Source organism: Aegilops tauschii, chromosome 5 (assembly GCF_002575655.3).
Source record: "Aegilops tauschii subsp. strangulata cultivar AL8/78 chromosome 5, Aet v6.0, whole genome shotgun sequence".
NCBI classification, from domain to species: domain Eukaryota; kingdom Viridiplantae; phylum Streptophyta; class Magnoliopsida; order Poales; family Poaceae; genus Aegilops; species Aegilops tauschii.
The window spans coordinates 380,639,588-380,662,990 of NC_053039.3; the positions used below are offsets into that span (position 1 = coordinate 380,639,588).

The 23,403-nt window shown below is 45.6% G+C and overlaps 1 protein-coding gene across 2 annotated transcripts; it reads left to right on the top strand.

Annotated features, from left to right (window-relative positions):
- The first annotated feature begins 962 nt into the window (after positions 1-962).
- On the top strand, positions 963-4,881 carry LOC109755013 (uncharacterized). Of its 2 annotated transcripts, none has more exons than XM_073500438.1 (7): positions 963-1,150; positions 1,741-2,170; positions 2,254-3,094; positions 3,199-3,389; positions 3,541-3,635; positions 3,734-3,784; positions 4,505-4,881. In XM_073500438.1, exons 2-5 carry the CDS (start codon positions 2,106-2,108, stop codon positions 3,614-3,616), a joined length of 1,173 nt encoding a protein of 390 aa, XP_073356539.1. In that variant the 5' UTR covers positions 963-1,150; positions 1,741-2,105; the 3' UTR covers positions 3,617-3,635; positions 3,734-3,784; positions 4,505-4,881. The 2 variants fall into 2 exon arrangements, with proteins under 2 accessions (XP_073356539.1, XP_073356540.1); XM_073500439.1 differs by lacking the exon at positions 963-1,150 and having other exon boundaries at positions 1,824-2,170; positions 2,254-2,864; positions 2,952-3,094.
- The last annotated feature ends 18,522 nt before the right edge of the window (positions 4,882-23,403 follow it).

The window sequence follows — 23,403 nt, forward strand, 5'->3', positions numbered from 1 at the left end:
TTCAGATCACCGGCATTGATGCCAACTTGCACCTGTAGTCAGGTAGAAGCAGTAGACATGCAACAACTGCTAATGCAGGCCAGGATATGACACACTGAATGGCGATGCGTGCACAAGAAATAAAAGAGAACAACTACATATTACAAAAGTGAACATAACAATGAGCAAGAAGAGAAGGGAATACAGGTATAAACATATTGGTCAGCAAACCTCTATCGTTTGTAGATGCGCCAATGGAAGGTACTCCTTCGGACCCTCCGTCCAAATATATAAGGCCACTTCGAGTTTTTTAGCCTAATCCTGCCCAAAAAGTTGACTAACAAAATATGAGTTTACCATGACTACGAAGCTATAACTCGGGTGATTTGTAGCGTTGTCGACATGATAAGAAGTGCTAGATAGATGATGGTAGATGTTTACATATGATGCCTTTCATCTTTAGTTCGCTAGTTTTCGTTACCTGTAGTAGTTTCTTCTGCCATATTTAAATAAGCAAATTAGCTTATCTTGAAATGTAAGCATAATAGTATGGCCATTCCTATAGATGAATGACTTCCCCTATCTTACAATTATTTCTCCTTACAAACTTTATTATTATTAATCCATGCATATCTTTACAAGAAAGCAAGCTCTCACCTTTCGGGGAAAAAAAGAACTTCTGAATCCTGAACCTGAAAAACTTCCAAACAATGGCATTTAAATACTATCAAAATTTTCAACAAAAATATGTTTTTTTTATAATCAACAACAAAAATATGTAATGTAATGCTTCCTCTCTCCCAGACGGACCCTTTCCGGGCCTAACCACCAGTGGGGAGTGTCCTGTTTCCCGAAGGAAAAAGGCCTCGTGGGTCCTTTGCTTCCTTCCCCGGCGGCCACTCAGGCCCTGGTGCTGGGTGCTGGGCCGTGCGCTTTCCCTTCGCCGAGTGCCCGCCCGATCGCAGCCGTGCTCTTTGTCTCAAAAAAAAAAAAAAAAAAAGCAGCCGTGCTCTCTCGAAAAAAAATCCCCAATCTCCGTTAACCGGCTCTAACCCTAGACACAGAGCGCCCGTGCGCTGCCGCTGCGGCGAGGGAGGAGCCTCTGCCGGCGAAGCGGGGCCTCGCGACTCGCGGGCTCCAGTGAGGCGACGCGAGGCGGCCTTCGGTGGCGGTAAGTTCCGACCCCCTCTTTTGCTGCCCTCACATTTCTCAGCATAGGTGGAGACTAGAGAGCGCGCAATTACCAGATTTACGCCCAGAAAACATGTTACTGTCTGTCTGTTCTGCGTATTACCTGAAACTTATAATTGGTGCAGAAATTGCTGTCGACGGCCGGTTCTCTTTGTCGCTGATGCACTATTTGCTTGTTCTGTCCAATGCTTCGGTGTAAATTATTTCTATGTTGTATGGTTGTTGCGCTGATTCACACATTCTGTTGTGCAAAGAGTCGGTCAGGGCATGTTGTGGTGGTGTGTACTTGACCATGCCTTTAGTTTTAAACTAGCTTTATCTTTCAACATTTTAGGAATCATATGTATATTGATGTGCTTATGATTTTGCGTATAATTATTAGTCAATGGCCACACAAAGCTCCATATTTGCTACAGACCCGCCACTTATTTCTTTCTTTACCTGTTCTCAGTAGATAAACTTAAACATCTCATAAACTTTACCTAAACTTCATGTCACTTCCCAGCAAATTACTGTTAATCATAATCTTTACGCAGTTTGCCCTATTGTTTTTTGTATGTGTGTTTGCAGAAGGATTCGGTACCTAGGTCTCCTTGGGAGCCCAGATTTTGCTACTATGGCTTCTGAGAAAATCAAACCAAAGAAGCAAAGAAATGAGGAATGCATTATAAACAGTCTCCCAGAAGACCTCATTGAGCGGATATTTTTGAGGCTTCCAGTGAGCACTTTGTTGAGGTGCGTCAGTGTCTGCAAGCACTGGCACAACTCCATCCGTGATCCACAGTTTGTCGTATCACACCTTCAGTGTGCGCCCTGAGATGTCCTTCTGTTCTTCCAGCAAGAGTCGGTCTCAGGCGAGCCCTACCCTAGTGATGCTATCCTAATTGACGAAGCCTGGTCGCCATCGACATGTGCGGTGCCAGTGATTGGGCCTGATGATTTCCTTTTTGGTTCATGCAATGGACTCCTTGGCTTATACACAAAGACATCAACTATCAAGGTAGCTAACCTTGCAACTGGTGAATGTCTCCATCTTGAGAAACCTGCGAAGAATGTTAAAGGTGATCACTTCTCTTTCTACAGCTTTGGATATCATCCCGTGACAAAAGAATACAAGATTACACACTTCCTTGGTGATTGTGTTGATGGTCGCCCCCATAATAAAGACAGGTTCAGCACCATTCAAGTTTACACTCTTGGTGATGAGAAATGGAAAGATATCCGAACCCCAGAAGCTCTTAGCTTGATCATTGTGAGAAACTCTGGAGTTGTCAATGTTGATGGCAAAATGTATTGGTTAACTGAAGACATGTTAGCTAGCTGGCAGCATGCAGTTATGTCCTTTGATCTCAGGGAAGAAAGTTTTGCGAAGATACAACTGCCGGCAGAACGTGAAGATCATGATCGTTATGGTCCTCGTAAGTTCTGGATCAGAGATATAGATGGGAAAATATGTATAGTAACTGCTCAAACAAGTCGTTATGATCCCAGAGCTCTTCTTGGTGAGTTGCAGATATGGACACTTGACAACACGGTAGAGCAACAAAGGTGGAGTCAGAAGTACAATATTAAGCACACACCAAATTATATTCCAGGGCCACATTTTGTCCACAGGGATAGGATCCTCGCACAACTTTGCAGCAATAATGTATGTTCGTGTGAGTTGTTTGGTGAGAACTTTGATGTTAACCAGAGTAAGTGGGTACACCTGTTAGATTTCAGTCCCCGCAAGCCGTACAACATGCAATCCTACATTTGTGTGAAGTCACTTGTACGTTTAGATGTCTACAAGAAGGCAGGCATTGTACGTAGACCAAAACAGCGGGAAGGCTGGGAATTGAAGAAGTGGGAGACATGGAAGTGTATGCTTGGCAAGGATGCGGATATGCGGAGCCAGATCCACAAATTTGAGCATGACTTACTTGTATGTGTGCCAGACTGTTGTTATTAAGCCTTGATGAATATTTATTATTATTTTAAGATTTGACAAACTGCTAATTTGCTACTCCCTCCGTCCCATAATGTAAGACGTTTTTTGACACTACACTAGTGCCAAAAAACGTCTTACATTATGGGACGGAGGGAGTATTTTGTAGGAACTCGCAGAAACATCGAGTAAAATGTGCAAGTTTTTGCAGAATAAGCAATATAACATTGCAGAACATGTACTCACGGAACTCAATCAGGTGTTGCAGCGCAAACCAGATAATCCAGATCAGGTAATTCTCTGCTCAAATGATAGAATGCATGTTATCACACCTTTTCCGTGTTAGTTCAAAACATTAATAATTATCTGAGGCCAAATGCATAATATTATTTTAAGTGCATTGTAACTATGGCGTTAACAAGTTTCTTGCAATTATCTAATAGCCATTGTCCATCCGGAGGCTTAATTGGGTGGGGAGCAGAATTGGGAGCAGCAGAAGTTAATGGCTCGTTTAAGTAAGATAAAACACATGATTAAGGTACAGTGTGACAGTGTGCTTGCATTTGTCGATGTACTAGCATTATTTACTATTGTTGGTGAAATATGCCATATTTGACAAAGTTGTCTTCCGTATAGGTCGTGAAGCAGGCAATGGATAACATCTCTGGTATTACAATGTTGGATCAGGTGAACTTTTGCATGGGTTCTAACTTCTAAATTATCCATTTTTTCAGCAACAACCTTTATAGTTCTTGTTTCTTGTTTCTGTTGTGGCCTACTGGTCTCATTTGCTGTAATTACGAAGCCTATTAACTTATCTTCAGAACTAAGCAACTTAGCCTACTGTCTGTCCATTTTCTTGCATGCATTTCCAGTTTCATGTTTGGTGGAATATTTTGTACATGCTGAGCGATGAACATAGTTGTGCTAATTGAGCATGGGATTATTTTACTTTGGTTGTGCATAAGTAACTATTCAGTGATTTTTGTTAGGTTTCATCTCTAGCCTACCCCAACTTGCTTGGGACAGAAGGTTTTGTTGTTGTTGTTGTGGATAAGTAACTATAAGAGAGAGAGATGATAGATTGATCTATTCCATATACCTATGAACAGCAGATTAAGTTACAAGCATGAAGTTCTAAAACAAAGAATTCTGTGAGTAGCCTAGAAGATTATTGTTATCGTCCGTCACAAATTTTCATTTTCATCTGTGTTATTCTGGTCTTGATTCCTCATCTTGAAATTTAGCAACATTGTGTCCTTGTTTCCTCTTAGAGAAGAACAACAAGGATATCTGATATGTCTCCTTATTTTTCATCAGAATTCTGCATGCTGCCTGTTAGCACATGGGACCAAGTTGCGATCGCTTCTTGTATTTGATATTCTGATCCATATTCACTTTTGGCAGGGTACATCAGCTGCTGGCGTTTCTTCCAGTGACGGTTATGACAAGAAGGAAGAGAGCCTCTAGCATTAAGCTTAGCTTTCTGGGGCACTTCGTTTCGTCTCGAGTGATTCTGCAACTTGTACAAGGAGACTCCTCATCCCTTGGATTGGATGGCCTCTTTTGCTCCATCAGTTGCTTGTCATTATACATTGCACTTTCAGGTTTCTAGTTTCTACAATATGTCCAGCGCACAATGCTGCTTGGCCCAAGAAATCCGACAGCAACACGGCCCTTGCCTTAAGCAGAAACAATGGTGTGATTTTCTGAACAGATTTTAAGCAGTCTGCCATGTTTTAAATACTTGAAATGCATTACCAGACTTCATGCTGGTTTTATGTGCTGCTGTTGTCTTAGAGCATCTCCAGAAATGCACTACCAAACTTCATGCTGGCTTTATGTGCTGCTGTTGTCTGATTTTAAGCATCTCCAGAAATGCACTACCAGACTTCATGCTGGCTTTATGTGCTGCTGTTGTCTGATTTTAAGCACTCTAATATCCAGAAATTGCTATTGAACGGTGCCCAACTTTTTAGAAATAAATAAAAAGCACATTCCTATACAGGGATATAGTCTACACGTGAGTGAAGTTTCATGATGAAATACGTTAAGATGTGAACTACACCAAAAAAAATGTTAATTTTTTTTAGCACATGCACTTCACTATATAAGTGCATGATTATTTAGTCAGTGGCTCCTTCCATTCATCCCCTTCCTCCTTTGCTCTCCTGCTCGACATGTCATCCTCATGTTGCATCCGGGGCCAGGGCATGGTGGTACCGCGCACATCGTGACATGCAACACGGAGGTGCACGACATGGACTGCAAAGTGCGCACATCGCGACATGCAACATGGAGGTGCACGACATGGAATGCAAAGTGCGCCATGCAACACGGAGATGCATGACATGGAATGCAAGAATGGGCACGGTGGAAAATGATGCGGGACGGGTTGGGGTAGCGGAGTGCGGCGACCCATCTAGCTAGGTCGATGACACTCGAAGTTGATATGCTCGGAGCCGGCTGGGGCGGGGTCAGGTTGCATGGTGCAATGTGCGTGGCAACATCGGGAAGGGGAGTGAGGGGGCGGCGTTCTGCTATGGAAGATTGTGTGGGGCTGCGACATGGTGCCCAAGTGTGAGGGGGCAACGACAACAGTACCAACAGCCATAGAAGGAGATATTGGCGGTTGGGCGGTGGCGATGGCATGTACCGACTAGGTTTCTCCTACTCCACATAGACCAGGACACCTCCAACCGACTCGGGGTTGTAAACCTAGCCACGAACACCTATATAAGGTGTGGCAGTCCCTCCCCCGCGGATTGGTGACCTTACAATCTCACATCCTTTAGGCTAGGCAAGCACCCCTACATTATATTATGATAAACTTCTTGTGCACATAAATCCTAGTTTTCATACGACAAGCACAAGTAGGGTATTACCTCTATCAGAGGGCCTAAATCTAGGTAAATCTCTTCATGTGTATCATGCGAACCTACCTCTATCGGAGGGCCTAAATCTAGGTAAATCTCTTCATGTGCACCAAGCAAACCTCCGACGCCTGTGCTACCTTAGATGAATAGTGTTGGGAAATATCGACAGGAGGGCCAAAAAAATAATCTTTGTGAGCATTCAAATGTATTTGTGAATGGTTCTAAAAGCTAATTAATTGTGACATCTGAGAAACAACTTGGTAATAGAACATTAAGGCATGTTTGATAACTTTATTTTTTCTATGCATTGAGAGAATATTATGGCTTTTAGAATTATCGCAATGTTATTTGGTTACCACTAAAGACTAGAGTATTAATACCACAATATTTCCAAAATTTCGGTGTCTCCTCTACCCTAAAAAAAGAATATCCAACTCCCTTTTCAAAGACTAAGGGACCAGTGTTGAAAATGGCGCACACACTCATTGCGAAGCCTGCAACTTCGCAACTGCCCATGCCAAGGCCAGAATTGTAAGCTCGTCATATTGACTTGTTTACACACGTGTTGTGGTAATAAAGACATGCATGTTCCCATTTCTCGCGGGCCTGTGAACTACACATGATAGGTGTAGACCGGTACCGACTGCACTTGCATGTTGTATTACTATAATATTCACGACTTACTAACCGCGCGGGGAAGGAAATGGCTCACATCTCCATGGCAACACGTGCGGTGAGATGTTCCAAATCTGACGTCGCCTTGTCTAGATCTCACGCTAGTAAAAAAAGGGTCATCTATCCCGGTTGGTAAGGGCCTTTTGTCTCGGTTGTTGAACCGGGACTAAAGAGTTGTTACTAATGCCCTAGCCTAGTCCCGGTTCTTACACGAACCGGGACAGATGGGCCTCCACGTGGCCGGTGCGGCGAGCCCAGGCAGGAGGGCCTTTGGTCCCGGTTGGTGGCACTAACCGGGACCAATAGGCATCCACGCGTCAGCATTTTAGGGCTGGGGTTTTTGTTTTTTTTTTGAAGGGGGGGGGGGGGGGTTGGGGGTTTTCGGGGGTTAATTTAGGTGTTTCATATATTGTGTTAGCTAGCTAATTAATAGAGAGAAGTGCCCTCTCTTATCTCCGTGCTTGGTCGACGCTACGTACTATATACGTATAGAGAGGACTAGACACGCTAGCTAGTAAGCAAATGAAGGAAACAGAAGATCGTCATGAACATATGCATACAGAGAGAAGGGATATCGACCACCTCTCCTTCTCCGAGAGATTGGTCGAACAACAAGTTCTCGTATATCTATCCGACACTACCGGCTACATATATACAATAATTATCTCTTACAATATAATCTCCTAATTATATATGAACACAGGGTTCACATAGTATTCTCCGTTTTCAGTGATCACGTGGTCAAGGAAGAATGCCGCCAATTCCTCTTGAATTGCTCGCATACGATCTGGTGGTAGGAGTTCATCCCGCATCCGAAAGATCTAATTTGAAGAAGGGGGTCAATACATATATATATGAATAAATGAAACTCAACACAAATGATGGTAATAAACTAAAATTGTGAATATTATTGCTTACGCACTTCATATTGTTCGTCAGAGTAGCCCCGCTCACAGGTCATGTGGCGGATGGACTAGCAAACATAGTATCCACAGAAATCATTCCCTTGTTCCTGCCACAACCACTTTACAAGAAATAGAGGTCAATCAAACTGATAAGCAAGCATGCTAAATGGTATTGATGAAACTAGCGCTTGAATCACTAGGAGATGCGCGGAACATGCTACTATAGTACTTACTTTCGGGTGTCTAAATTGCAGCTTCTTCGGCAGTCCCGGAGCTTTTTTGGTGAATTTTCTCCAAACCCTGCCAGACAAAGAAAACAATTACTTGATATCAGGAAATGAACAAAGTTGCTGATATGGTGGATAATGATCGATTTAACTTACTTCTCGAGCATTTGGGTCATGTCCGCATAGTCCTGGGGATCTTTTCGTCTCGAGTCTAAGATGGTTATTACTCCCTGCTCAAGCTTAATCTCTAGGAGAATATAGTGAAAGCTGCGCACGCATGCATAAGTCATCAATTACATTACTATAACCTGGACTAATAAGGGAAACCGAATGTGCACAAGACAGTAACACTCACTTGAAGTTGTAAGGAAAGAGTATTATATCTTTGTTTTCATTTATTCCAACGATCGTAGCAAGTTGGCCTCGGTATTTTTGGCATGATATTTAACCTCAGTTGCATCTATGAGATTTGTGTTAATGAACCCAATATCACCGATTTGTCTTTTCTTCAATTCGGCGATCTTCAATCTGCATAATATAGTGAGGATAATTATAAATACATGCAATAAAAGAGCTGACCTATATAGAGAGACTTAATGACAGAAGTAGTACTACTTACAGACAGTAGCAAGTGACCGTTGATTTATCGAGGGCCTTTTGATTGAAAAACTGGAAGAACTCCTCAAATGGAACATTCAACAGTTCAATTCTAACGAGGTCATGCTCCTCTTTAACTCTCAGCGTCAAAGTATTCCTCCCCCAGACTCTCTACAGGTTTTCATGTACCAATCATGTAATCTTCGCATCATCGTTGTTAGAGATCTTTCATCTGTGACGAGAGGCTTCCCGTAATGGTATTTGTGTTCGTCCACCTCCAAGAAATCATAATGTACATCGTCGGGCAGGTAATCTCCAAGATTGCTATAACCGGGCACCATCCTCGCATCATTAGCGACGATGTCGCTAGACACCTTGAGCGGGAGGGCACGATTGGTTCGCTTGTTCGCCGAGCTGGGCAATTTTTTTCCCAGCTCGTCGTTCTTTTAACCTTTGATCACTGACAATACTTCCCGACCGCTCTGCTTCGACAAATGTCTTTGCAATAATGCACTCATAGTTGCCTTTCGGCGGAGACTTTGGTGGTTTTGTCAAGGCAGCCAGAGTGCGCTTTGCTTTCACCGGATCTACCTTCTCCTCCGGAGGTGGATGTTTCTTTGCTTTCACCCATTCAAAGAAGTTCGTCACTTCGGCTCGCACGATCTTCGTGGTTTCCTCCTCGATCCTCTCGTATGGTAACTTCTATGGAGTCTTCAGAGAAGGACCGAATCTGTATTGCCTCCCGCCTCTGGCTGTACTGCTAGACGCCGGCAGAGCAGATGGAGCGGCTACGGTTGTCTTCTTTCCTTGCTTACGAGGCGGAGGAGAAGGACTATGACACGCCGGAGTAGCCGGAGCGGCGGCGGGTCTCTTCCACCCTTGCTGACGAGGCGGAGAAGGAGGAGGCTGGCTGCTCGGGCGCGCCGGCACAGGCGGAGAAGGAGGCGGAGTGCCGCCACGCGCCGGAGAAGGAGGCTGAGTGCCCTGATCACTCGCCGGAGGAGGAGGCGGAGTGCCGCCACGCGCCGGAGAAGGAGGTTGAGTGCCCTGATCACTCGCCGGAGGAGGAGGCGGAGTGCCCTTACTCGCAGGAGGAGGAGGAGGAGGCGGAGGCGTCCAGTTCGGAAGGTTGATGAGCTCCTTCCGCCATAGGCATGGAGTCTTCAGAGCAGAACCCAGCCGAGTCTCCCCTTCACCGATAGGGTGGTCAAGCTGGAGGTCCTCAAATCCCTCCGTTATTTCTGTTGGGGATCGTAGCAGAATTTTAAAATTTCCTACGCATCACCAAGATCCATCTATGGAGTATACTAGCAACGAGGGGAAAGGAGTGCATCTACATACCCTTGTAGATCGCGAGCGGAAGCGTTCAAGTGAACGGGGTTGATGGAGTCGTACTCGCCGTGATCCAAATCACCGATGACCGAGCGCCGAACGGACGGCACCTCCGCGTTCAACACACGTACGGTTGGGGAAGACGTCTCCTCCTTCTTGATCCAGCAAGGGGGAAGGAGAAGTTGATGGAGATCCAGCAGCACGACGGCGTGGTGGTGGAAGCAGCGGGATTCCAGCAGGGCTTCGCCAAGCGCTACTGGAGGAGGAAGAGGTGTCACGGGAGGGAGAGGGAGGCGCCAGGGCTTGGGGTGCTGCTCCCATGCGCCTCCCCACTATATATAGGGGTGGAGGGGGCTGGTTTCTTGCCCTCCAAGTCCATTGGGGCATTGGCAAAGGTGGGGAAAAGAAATCCCATCATTTCCTTTCCCCACCGATTGTTATCCCCCTTTTTTAGGGATCTTGATCTTATCCCTTCGGGATATGATCTTATTCCTTCTAAGGTGGGATCTTGGTGCGCCTTGACCAGGGGTGTGGGGCCTTGCCCCCACTACCCACGTTCATGTGGGTCCCCCCATGCAGGTGGGCCCCACTTCAGAACCTTCTAGAACCTTCCCGGTACAATACCAAAAAATCCCGAACATTTTCCGGTGGCCAAAATAGGACTTCACATATATAAATATTTACCTCCGGACCATTCCGGAACTCCTCGTGACGTCCGAGATCTCATCCGGGACTCCGAACAACTTTCGGTTAACCGCATACTAATATCTCTACAACTCTAGCGTCACCGAACCTTAAGTGTGTAGACCCTACGGGTTCGGGAGACATGCAGACATGACCGAGACGACTCTCCGGTCAATAACCAACAGCGGGATCTGGATACCCATGTTGGCTCCCACATGTTCCACGATGATCTCATCGGATGAACCACGATGTCGAGGATTCAGTCAATCCCGTATACAATTCCCTTTGTCAATCGGTACGTTACTTGCCCGAGATTCGATTGTCGTGTAGGGGAACGTAGCAGAAATTCAAAATTTTCTACGCATCACCAAGATCAATCTATGGAGTTTACTAGCAACGAGAGGGAAGGAGTGCATCTACATACCCTTGTAGATCGCAAGCGGAAGCGTTCAAGAGAACGGGGTTGATGGAGTCGTACTCGTCGTGATCCAAATCACCGATGATCCTAGCGCCGAACGGACGGCACCTCCGCGTTCAACACACGTACGGAGCGGGGACGTCTCCTCCTTCTTGATCCAGCAAGGGGGAGGAGAGGTTGATGGAGATCCAGCAGCACGACGGCGTGGTGGTGGAAGTAGCGGGATCCCGGCAGGGCTTCGCCAAGCGCAAGCGGGGAGGAATAGGTGTCACGGGAGGGAGAGGGAGGCGCCAGGGCTTAGATATTGCTGCCCTCCCTTCCCCCCACTATATATAGGGCCAAGGGAGAGGGGGGGCGCAGCCTTGGCCCTTCCTCCAAGGAAGGGTGCGGCCAGGGAGGAGTCCTTCCCCCCCAAGGCACCTCGGAGGTGCCTTCCCCCTTTAGGACTCTCCTTTTATCTTATCTCTTGGCGCATGGGCCTCTTGGGGCTGGTTCCCTTGGCCCATATAGGCCAAGGCGCACCCCCTACAGCCCATGTGCCCCCCCGGGGCTGGTGGACCCCCTTGGTGGACCCCCGGACCCCTTTCGGCACTCCCGGTACAATACCGATAAAGTGCGAAACTTTTCCGGCGACCAAAATAAGACTTCCCATATATAAATCTTTACCTCCGGACCATTCCGGAACTCCTCGTGACGTCCGGGATCTCATCCGGGACTCCGAACAACTTTCGGGTTACCGCATACTAATATCTCTATAACCCTAGCGTCACCGAACCTTAAGTGTGTAGACCCTACGGGTTCGGGAGACAGGCAGACATGACCGAGACGACTCTCCGGTCAATAACCAACAACGGGATCTGGATACCCATGTTGGCTCCCACATGCTCCTCGATGATCTCATCGGATGAACCACGATGTCGAGGATTCAATCAATCCCGTATGCAATTCCCTTTGTCTATCGGTATGTTACTTGCCCGAGATTTGATCGTCGGTATCCCGATACCTTGTTCAATCTCGTTACCGGCAAGTCTCTTTACTCGTTCCATAACTCACATCATCCCGTGATCAACTCCTTGGTCACATTGTGCACATTATGATGATGTCCTACCGAGTGGGCCCAGAGATACCTCTCCGTTTACACGGAGTGACAAATCCCAGTCTCGATTCGTGCCAACCCAACAGACACTTTCGGAGATACCTGTAGTGCACCTTTATAGCCACCCAGTTACGTTGTGACGTTTGGTACACCCAAAGCATTCCTACGGTATCCGAGAGTTGCACAATCTCATGGTCTAAGGAAATGATACTTGACATTAGAAAAGCTCTTAGCAAACGAACTACACGATCTTGTGCTAGGCTTAGAATTGGGTCTTGTCCATCACATCATTCTCCTAATGATGTGATCCCATTATCAACGACATCCAATGTCCATGGTCAGGAAACCGTAACCATCTATTGATCAACGAGCTAGTCAACTAGAGGCTTACTAGGGACATGGTGTTCTCTATGTATCCACACATGTATCTGAGTTTCCTATCAATACAATTTTAGCATGGATAATAAATGATTATCATGAACAAGGAAATATAATAATAACCTATTTATTATTGCCTCTAGGGCATATTTCCAACATGTCGGTATCCCAATACCTTGTTCAATCTCGTTACCGGCAAGTCACTTTACTCGTACCGTAATGCATGATCCTGTGGCTAACTCCTTAGTCACATTGAGCTCATTATGATGATGCATTACCGAGTGGGCCCAGAGATACCTCTCCGTCATACGGAGTGACAAATCCCAGTCTCGATCCGTGTCAACCCAACAGACACTTTCAGAGATACCCGTAGTGTACCTTTATAGTCACCCAGTTACGTTGTGACGTTGGGTACACCCAAAGCACTCCTGCGGCATCCGGGAGTTACACGATCTCATGGTCTAAGGAAAAGATACTTGACATTGGAAAAGCTCTAGCAAACGAACTACATGATCTTTTATGCTATGCTTAGGATTGGGTCTTGTCCATCACACCATTCTCCTAATGATGTGATCCCGTTATCAATGACATCCAATGTCCATAGTCAGGAAACCATGACTATCTGTTGATCAACGAGCTAGTCAACTAGAGGCTTACTAGGGACATGTTGTGGTCTATATATTCACACATGTATTACGATTTCCGGATAACACAATTATAGCATGAACAATAGACAATTATCATGAACAAAGAAATATAATAATAACCATTTATTATTGCCTCTAGGGCATATTTCCAATAGTCTCCCACTTGCACTAGAGTCAATAATCTAGTTACATTGTGATGAATCGAACACCCATAGCATTCTGGTGTTGATCATGTTTTGCTCTAGGGAGAGGTTTAGTCAACGGATCTGCTACATTCAGGTCCGTATGTACTTTACAAATATCTATGTCTCCATTTTGAACACTTTCACGAATGGAGTTGAAGCGACGCTTGATATGCCTGGTCTTCCTGTGAAACCTGGGCTCCTTGGCAAGGGCAATAGCTCCAGTGTTGTCACAGAAGAGAGTCATCGGGCCCGACGCATTGGGAATCACCCCTAAGTCGATAATGAACTCCTTCATCCAGATTGCTTCTTGCGCTGCCTCTGAGGCTGCCATGTACTCCGCTTCACATGTAGATCCCGCCACGACGCTTTGCTTGCAACTGCACCAACTTACTGCTCCTCCATTCAAAATATACACGTATCCGGTTTGTGACTTCGAGTCATCCAGATCTGTGTCGAAGCTAGCGTCGACGTAACCCTTTACGACGAGCTCTTCGTCACCTCCATAAACGAGAAACATATCCTTAGTCCTCTTCAGGTACTTCAGGATATTCTTGACCGCTGTCCAGTGTTCCATGCCGGGATTACTTTGGTACCTTCCTACCAAACTTACGGCAAGGTTTACATCAGGTCTGGTACACAGCATGGCATACATAATAGACCCTATGGCCGAGGCATAGGGGATGACACTCATCTTTTCTCTATCTTCTGTCGTGGTCGGGCATTGAGCCGTGCTCAATTGCACACCTTGCAATACAGGCAAGAACCCCTTCTTGGACTGATCCATATTGAACTTCTTCAATATCTTGTCAAGGTACGTACTCTGTGAAAGACCAATGAGGCGTCTTGATCTATCTCTATAGATCTTGATGCCTAATATATAAGCAGCTTCTCCAAGGTCCTTCATTGAAAAACACTTATTCAAGTAGGCCTTTATACTTTCCAAGAATTCTATATCATTTCCCATCAATAGTATGTCATCCACATATAATAAGAGAAATGCTACAGAGCTCCCACTCACTTTTTTGTAAACACAGGCTTCTCCATAAGTCTGTGTAAACCCAAACGCTTTGATCATCTCATCAAAACGAATGTTCCAACTCCGAGATGCTTGCACCAGTCCATAGATGGAGCGCTGGAGCTTGCATACCTTGTTAGCATTCTTAGGATCGACAAAACCTTCCGGCTGCATCATATACAATTCTTCCTTAAGTAGGCCGTTAAGGAATGCCGTTTTGACGTCCATTTGCCATATCTCATAATCATAGAATGCGGCAATTGCTAACATGATTCGGACGGACTTCAGCTTCGCTACGGGTGAGAAAGTCTCATCGTAGTCAACCCCTTGAACTTGTCGATAACCCTTAGCGACAAGTCGAGCCTTATAGATAGTCACATTACCATCCGCGTCTGTCTTCTTCTTAAAGATCCATTTATTTTCTATGGCTCGCCGATCATCGGGCAAGTCAGTCAAAGTCCATACTCGTTTTCATACATGGATCCTATCTCATTTCATGGCTTCTAGCCATTTGTCGGAATCCGGCCCGCCATCGCTTCTTCATAGTTCGAAGGTTCACCGTTGTCTAACAACATGATTTCCAGGACAGGGTTGCCGTACCACTCTGGTGCGGAACGTGTCCTTGTGGACCTTCGAAGTTCAGCAGTAACTTGATCCGAAGCTTCATGATCATCATCATTAACTTCCTCCCCAGTCGGTGTAGGCACCACAGGAACATCTTCCCGCGCTGCGCTACTTTTCGGTTCGGAAGGGGCGACTATCACCTCATCAAGTTGTTGGAAATATGCCCTAGAGGCAATAATAAATTGGTTATTATTATATTTCCTTGTTCACGATAATCGTTTATTATCCATGCTAGAATTGTATTGATAGGAAACTCAGATACATGTGTGGATATATAGACAACACCATGTCCCTAGTAAGCCTCTAGTTGACTAGCTCGTTGATCAATAGATGGTTACGGTTTCCTGACCATGGACATTGGATGTTGTTGATAACGGGATCACATCATTAGGAGAATGATGTGATGGACGAGACCCAATCCTAAGCCTAGCACAAGATCGTGTAGTTCGTTTGCTCAGAGCTTTTCTAATGTCAAGTATCATTTCCTTGGACCATGAGATTGTGCAACTCCCGGATACCGTAGGAATGCTTTGGGTGTACCAAACGTCACAACGTAACTGGGTGGCTATAAAGGTACACTACAGGTATCTCCGAAAGTGTTTGTTGGGTTGGCACGAATCGAGACTGGGATTTGTCATTCCGTGTAAACGGAGAGGTATCTCTGGGCCCACTCGGTAGGACATCATCATAATGTGCACAGTGTGACCAAGGAGTTGATCACGGGATGATGTGAGTTACGGAACGAGTAAAGAGACTTGCCGGTAACGAGATTGAACAAGGTATAGGGATACCGACGATCGAATCTCGGGCAAGTAACATACCGATAGACAAAGGGAATTGCATACGGGATTGATTGAATCCCCGACATCGTGGTTCATCCGATGAGATCATCATGGAACATGTGGGAGCCAACATGGGTATCCAGATCCCGCTGTTGGTTATTGACCGGAGAACGTCTCGGTCATGTCTGCATGGCTCCCGAACCCGTAGGGTCTACACACTTAAGGTTCGGTGACGCTAGGGTTATAGAGATATTAGTATGCGGTAACCCGAAAGTTGTTCGGAGTCCCGGATGAGATCCCGGACGTCACGAGGAGTTCCGGAATGGTCCGGAGGTAAAGATTTATATATGGGAAGTCTTATTTTGGTCGCCGGAAAAGTTTCGCACTTTATCGGTATTGTACCGGGAGTGCCGAAAGGGGTCCGGGGGTCCACCAAGGGGGTCCACCAGCCCCGGGGGGGCATATGGGCTGTAGGGGGTGCGCCTTGGCCTATATGGGCCAAGGGCACCAGCCCCAAGAGGCCCATGCGCCAAGAGATAAGCAAAAGGGAGAGTCCTAAAGGGGGAAGGCACCTCCGAGGTGCCTTGGGGGGGAAGGACTCCTCCCTGGCTGCACCCTTCCTTGGAGGAAGGGGCAAGGCTGCGCCCCCCCCTCTCCCTTGGCCCTATATATAGTGGGGGGGAAGGGAGGGCAGCAACACCTAAGCCCTGGCGCCTCCCTCTCCCTCCCGTGACACATCTCCCTCCTCCCGCAGCGCTTGGCGAAGCCCTGTTGGAATCCCGCTACTTCCACCACCACGCCGTCGTGCTGCTGGATCTCCATTAACCTCTCCTTCCCCCTTGCTGGTTCAAGAAGGAGGAGACGTCGCTGCTCCGTACGTGTGTTGAACGCGGAGGTGCCGTCCGTTCGGCGCTAGGATCATCGGTGATTTGGATCACGACGAGTACGACTCCATCAACCCCGTTTTCTTGAACGCTTCCGCTCGCGATCTACAAGGGTATGTAGATGCACTCCTTCCCTCTTGTTGCTAGTAAACTCCATAGATTGATCTTGGTGATGCGTAGAAAATTTTGAATTTCTGCTACGTTCCCCAACAGTGGTATCAGAGCCAGGTTTATGCGTAGTTTCTATGCACGAGTAGAACACAAAGTAGTTGTGGGCGTCGATGTTGTCAATTCTTCTTGCCGCTACTAGTCTTATCTTGTTTCGGCGGCATTGTGGGATGAAGCGGCCCGGACCGACCTTACACGTACGCTTACGTGAGACAGGTTCCACCGACTGACATGCACTAGTTGCATAAGGTGGCTAGCGGGTGTCTGTCTCTCCCACTTTAGTCGGAACGGATTCGATGAAAAGGGTCCTTATGAAGGGTAAATAGAAATTGGCATATCACGTTGTGGTTTTACGTAGGTAAGAAACGTTCTTGCTAGAAACCTATACAAGCCACGTAAAAACTTGCAACAACAATTAGAGGACGTCTAACTTGTTTTTGCAGCATGTGCTATGTGATGTGATATGGCCAGAAGATGTGATGAATGATATATGTGATGTATGAGATTGATCATATTCTTGTAATAGGAATCACGACTTGCATGTCGATGAGTATGACAACCGGCAGGAGCCATAGGAGTTGTCTTAATTTATTGTATGACCTGCGTGTCATTGAATAACGCCATGTAAATTACTTTACTTTATTGCTAAGCGTGTTAGCCATAGAAGTAGAAGTAATCGTTGGCGTGACGACTTCATGAAGACACAATGATGGAGATCATGATGATGGAGATCATGGTGTCATGCCGGTGATAAAGATGATCATGGTGCCCCGAAGATGGAGATCAAAGGAGCAAAATGATATTGGCCATATCATGTCACTATTTGATTGCATGTGATGTTTATCATGTTATGCATCTTATTTGCTTAGAACGACGGTAGTAAGTAAGATGATCCCTCACTAAAATTTCAAGAGACGTGTTCCCCCTAACTGTGCACCGTTGCGAAGGTTCGTTGTTTCGAAGCACCACGTGATGATCGGGTGTGATAGATTCTAACGTTCGAATACAACGGGTGTTGACGAGCCTAGCATGTACAGACATGGCCTCGGAACACATGCGAAACACTTAGGTTGACTTGACGAGCCTAGCATGTACAGACATGGCCTCGGAACACAAGAGATCGAAAGATCGAACATGAGTCGTATAGTAGATACGATCAACATGGAGATGTTCACCGATGATGACTAGTCCGTCTCACGTGATGATCGGACACGGCCTAGTTTGACTCGGATCGTGTATCACTTAGATGACTAGAGGGATGTCTATCTGAGTGGGAGTTCATAATCAGATGAACTTCATTATCATGAACGTAGTCAAAAAGGTCTTTGCAAATTATGTCATACGCTTTAGTTCTACTGTTTAAGATATGTTCCTAGAGAAAATTTAGTTGAAAGTTGGTAGTAGCAATTATGCGGACTGGGTCCGTAAACTGAGGATTGTCCTCATTGCTGCACAGAAGGCTTATGTCCTTAATGCACCGCTCGGTGTGCTGAACCTCAGCGTCGTCTGTAGATGTTGCGGAACATCTGACATACACGTTTTGATAACTCGTGATAGTTCAGTGTGTAATGCTAACGGTTTAGAATTGTGGCACCAAAGACGGTTTTGAAATGTCGCAGAACATATGAGATGTTCCGAAGACTGAAATTGGGATTTCAGACTAGTGCCCACGTCAAGAGGTATGAGACCTCTGACAAGTTTTTTAAGCCTGCAGACTAAGGGAGAAAAGCTCAATCGTTGAGCGAGTGCTCAGATTGTCTGAGTGCCACAATCGCTAGAATCGAGTGGGAGTTAATCTTCTAGATGAGATAGTGATGGTTCTCCATAGTCACTACCACCAAGCTATTAGAGCTTCGTGATGAACTATAAATATCAAGGATAGATGATGATCCTTGAGCAACTCGCGATGTTTGACACCGCGAAAGTAGAAATCAAGAAGGAGCATCAATTGTTGATGGTTAGTAAAACCACTAGTTTCTAGAAGGGCAAGGGCAAAAGGGACACTTCATGAAACAGCAAATCATTTGCTGCTCTAGTGAAGAATCCCAAGGTTGAACCCAAACCCGAGACTAAGTGCTTCTGTAATGAGAGGAACGGTCACTGAAGCAGTACTACTCTAAATATTTGGTAGATAAGAAGGCAGGCAAGGTCGACAGAAGTATATTAGATATACATTATATGAATGTGTACTTTACTAGTACTCCTAGCAGCACCAGGGTATTAGATACCGGTTCGGTTGCTAAGTGTTAGTAACTCGAAATAAAAGCTGCGGAATAAACGGAGACTAGCTAAAGGTGAGATGACGATGTATGTTGGAAGTGTTTCCAAGGTTGATGTGATCAAGCATCGCATGCTCCCTCTACCATCGAGATTTGGTGTTTGCGTTGAGCATGATTGGATTATGTTTATCGCAATACGGTTATTCATTTAAGGAGAATAATGGTTACTCTGTTTATTTGAATAATACCTTCAATGGTCTTGCACCTAAAATGAATCTCGATCGCAGTGATACACATGTTCGTGCCAAAAGATATAAAATAGTAATGATAGTACCACATACTTGTGGCACTGCCACTTGAGTCATATTGGTATAGAACGCATGAAGAAGCTCCATGTAGATGGATCTTTGGACTCAGTCGTTTTGAAAAGATTGAGACATGCGAACCATGTCTATTGGTATATATGCATGAAGAAACTCCATGCAGATGGATCTTTTGGACTCACTTGATTTCGAATCACTTGAGACATGCAAATCATACCACATGGGCAAGATGACTGAAAGTCCTCGTTTTCAGTAAGATGGAACAAGAGAGCAACTTATTGGAAGTAATACATTTTGATGTATGCAGTCCAATGAGTGTTGAGGCATGCAGTGGATATCGTTATGTTCTTACTTCACAGATGATTTGAGTAGATGCTGAGTGTATTTACTTGATGAAACACAAGTCTGAATTATTGAAAGGTTCAAGTAATTTCAGAGTGAAGTTGAAGATCGTCGTGACAAGAGGATAAAATGTCTGTGATATGATCATAGAGATGAGTATCTGAGTTACGAGTTTGGCACACAATTGAGACATTGTGGAAAGTGTTTCACAATTAATACCGCCTGGAACACCACAGTGTGATGGTGTGTCCGAACATCATAACTGCACCCTATTGGATATGGTGCATACCATGATGTCTCTTATCGAATTACCACTATCGTTTATGGGTTAGGCATTAGAGACAACCGCATTCACTTTAAAAGGGGCACCACGCAATTCCGTTGAGACGACACCGTTTAGAGAAACCTAAGTTGTCGTTTCTTAAAAGTTTGGGGTTGCGATGCTTATGTGAAAAAGTTTCAGGCTGATAAGCTCGAACCTAAAGCGGATAAATGCATCTTCATAGAAAACCCAAAACAGTTGGGTATACCTCCTATTTCAGATCTGGAAGCAAAAGTAATTGCTTCTAGAAACGAGTCCTTTCTCGAGGAAAAGTTTCTCTCGAAAGAATTGAGTGGGAGGATGGTGGAGACTTGATAAGGTTATTGAACCATCACTTCAACTAGTGTGTAGCAGGGCACAGGAAGTTGTTCCTGTGGCACCTACACCAATTGAAGTGGAAGCTTATGATAGTGATCATGAAACTTCGGATCAAGTCACTACCAAACCTCGTAGGACGACGAGGATGCGTAATACTTCAGAGTAGTACGTGATCCTGTCTTGGAAGTCATGTTGTTGGACAACGATGAACCTATGAGCTATGGAGAAGCGATGGTGGGCCCATATTCCGACAAATGGTTAGAAGCCATGAAATCCAAGATAAATGGAACTTTAAGAAGAAGACGGACGTGGACGGTAATGTTACCGTCTATGAAGCTCAACTTGTGGCAAAGAGTATTTCCACAAGTTCAAGGAGTTGACTACGATGAGATTTTCCCATCTGTAGCGATGCTTAAAGTCCGTCGGAATCATGTTAGCATTAGCTGCATTTATGAAATCTGGCAGATGGATGTCAAAAACAAGTTTCCGTAAGGAAAGGTTGTATGTGATACAATCAGAAAGGTTTTCTCGATCCTAAGGATGCTAAAAGGTATGCTAGCTCCAGCGATCCTTCCATGGACTAGAGCAAGCATCTCGGAGTCAGAATATACGCTTTGATTGTGTGATCAAAGTTTTTGGATTTATACAAAGTTTGTTAGAAACTTGTATTTACAATAAAGTGAGTGGGAGCGCTACAACATTTCTGATAAGTATATGTGAATGACATATTGTTGATCCGAAATGATGTGAAATTTCTGGAAAGCATAAAGGGTTGTTTGAAAGGAGTTTTTCAAAGGAAGACCTAGATAAAGCTGCTTACATATTGGGCATCAAGATCTATGGAGATAGATCAAGACGCCTGATGATACTTTCAAAGAACGCACACCTTGACATGATTTTGAAAGAGTTCAAAATAGATCAGCAAAGAAGGAGTTCTTGGCTGTGTTACAAGGTGTGAGTATTGAGTAAGACTCAAGACCTGACCATAGCAGAAGAGAGAGAAAGGACGAAGGTCGTCCCCTATGCTTTAGACGTAGGCTCTACAGTATGCTATGCTGTGTACCGCACATGAAGTGTGCCTTGCCATGAGTTGGTCAAGGGGTACAATAGTGATCCGGGAATGGATCACATGACAGCGGTCGAACTTATCCTTAGTATGTAGTGGACTAAGGAATTTTCTCGATTATGGAGGTGAAAAGGAGTTCGTCGTAAAGGGTTACGTCGATGCGAACTTTGACACTAATCCGGATGACTCTGAGTAGTAAACCGGATTCGTATAGTAGAGCAATTATTTGAAATGGCTCCAAGTAGCGCGTGGTAGCATCCACAAGATGACATAGATATTCGTAAAGCACACACGGATCTGAAAAATTCAGACCCGTTGACGTATAACCTCTCTCACAAGCATAACATGATCAAACCAGAACTCATTGAGTGTTAATCACATAGAGATGTGAACTAGATTGTTGACTCTAGTAAACTCTTTGGATGTTGGTCACATGGTGATGTGACCTGTGAGTGTTAATCACATGGTGATGTGGACTAGATTATTGACTTTAGTGCAAGTGGGAGACTGTTGGAAATATGCCCTAGAGGCAATAATAAATTGGTTATTATTATATTTCCTTGTTCACGATAATCGTTTATTATCCATGCTAGAATTGTATTGATAGGAAACTCAGATACATGTGTGGATATATAGACAACACCATGTCCCTAGTAAGCCTCTAGTTGACTAGCTCGTTGATCAATAGATGGTTACGGTTTCCTGACCATGGACATTGGATGTCGTTGATAACGGGATCACATCATTAGGAGAATGATGTGATGGACGAGACCCAATCCTAAGCCTAGCACAAGATCGTGTAGTTCGTTTGCTCAGAGCTTTTCTAATGTCAAGTATCATTTCCTTGGACCATGAGATTGTGCAACTCCCGGATACCGTAGGAATGCTTTGGGTGTACCAAACGTCACAACGTAACTGGGTGGCTATAAAGGTACACTACAGGTATCTCCGAAAGTGTCTGTTGGGTTGGCACGAATCGAGACTGGGATTTGTCACTCCGTGTAAACGGAGAGGTATCTCTGGGCCCACTCGGTAGGACATCATCATAATGTGCACAGTGTGACCAAGGAGTTGATCACAGGATGATGTGAGTTACGGAACGAGTAAAGAGACTTGCCGGTAACGAGATTGAACAAGGTATAGGGATACCGACGATCGAATCTCGGGCAAGTAACATACCGATAGACAAAGGGAATTGCATACGGGATTGATTGAATCCCCGACATCGTGGTTCATCTGATGAGATCATCGTGGAACATGTGGGAGCCAACATGGGTATCCAGATCCCGCTGTTGGTTATTGACCGGAGAACGTCTCGGTCATGTCTGCATGGCTCCCGAACCCGTAGGGTCTACACACTTAAGGTTCGGTGACGCTAGGGTATAGAGATATTAGTATGCGGTAACCCGAAAGTTGTTCGGAGTCCCGGATGAGATCCCGGACGTCACGAGGAGTTCCGGAATGGTCCGGAGGTAAAGATTTATATATGGGAAGTCTTATTTTGGTCGCCGGAAAAGTTTCGCACTTTATCGGTATTGTACCGGGAGTGCCGAAAGGGGTCCGGGGGTCCACCAAGGGGGTCCACCAGCCCCGGGGGGCCACATGGGCTGTAGGGGGTGCGCCTTGGCCTATATGGGCCAAGGGCACCAGCCCCAAGAGGCCCATGCGCCAAGAGATAAGCAAAAGGGAGAGTCCTAAAGGGGGAAGGCACCTCTGAGGTGCCTTGGGGGGGAAGGACTCCTCCCTGGCCGCACCCTTCCTTGGAGGAAGGGGCAAGGCTGCGCCCCCCCCTCTCCCTTGGCCCTATATATAGTGGGGGGGAAGGGAGGGCAGCAACACCTAAGCCCTGGCACCTCCCTCTCCCTCCCGTGACACATCTCCCTCCTCCCGCAGCGCTTGGCGAAGCCTGTTGGAATCCCGCTACTTCCACCACCACACCGTCGTGCTGCTGGATCTCCATTAACCTCTCCTTCCCCCTTGCTGGTTCAAGAAGTAGGAGACGTCGCTGCTCCGTACGTGTGTTGAACGCGGAGGTGCCGTCCGTTCGGCGCTAGGATCATCGGTGATTTGGATCACGACGAGTACGACTCCATCAACCCCGTTCTCTTGAACGCTTCCGCTCGCGATCTACATGGGTATGTAGATGCACTCCTTCCCTCTCGTTGCTAGTAAACTCCATAGATTGATCTTGGTGATGCGTAGAAAATTTTGAATTTCTGCTAC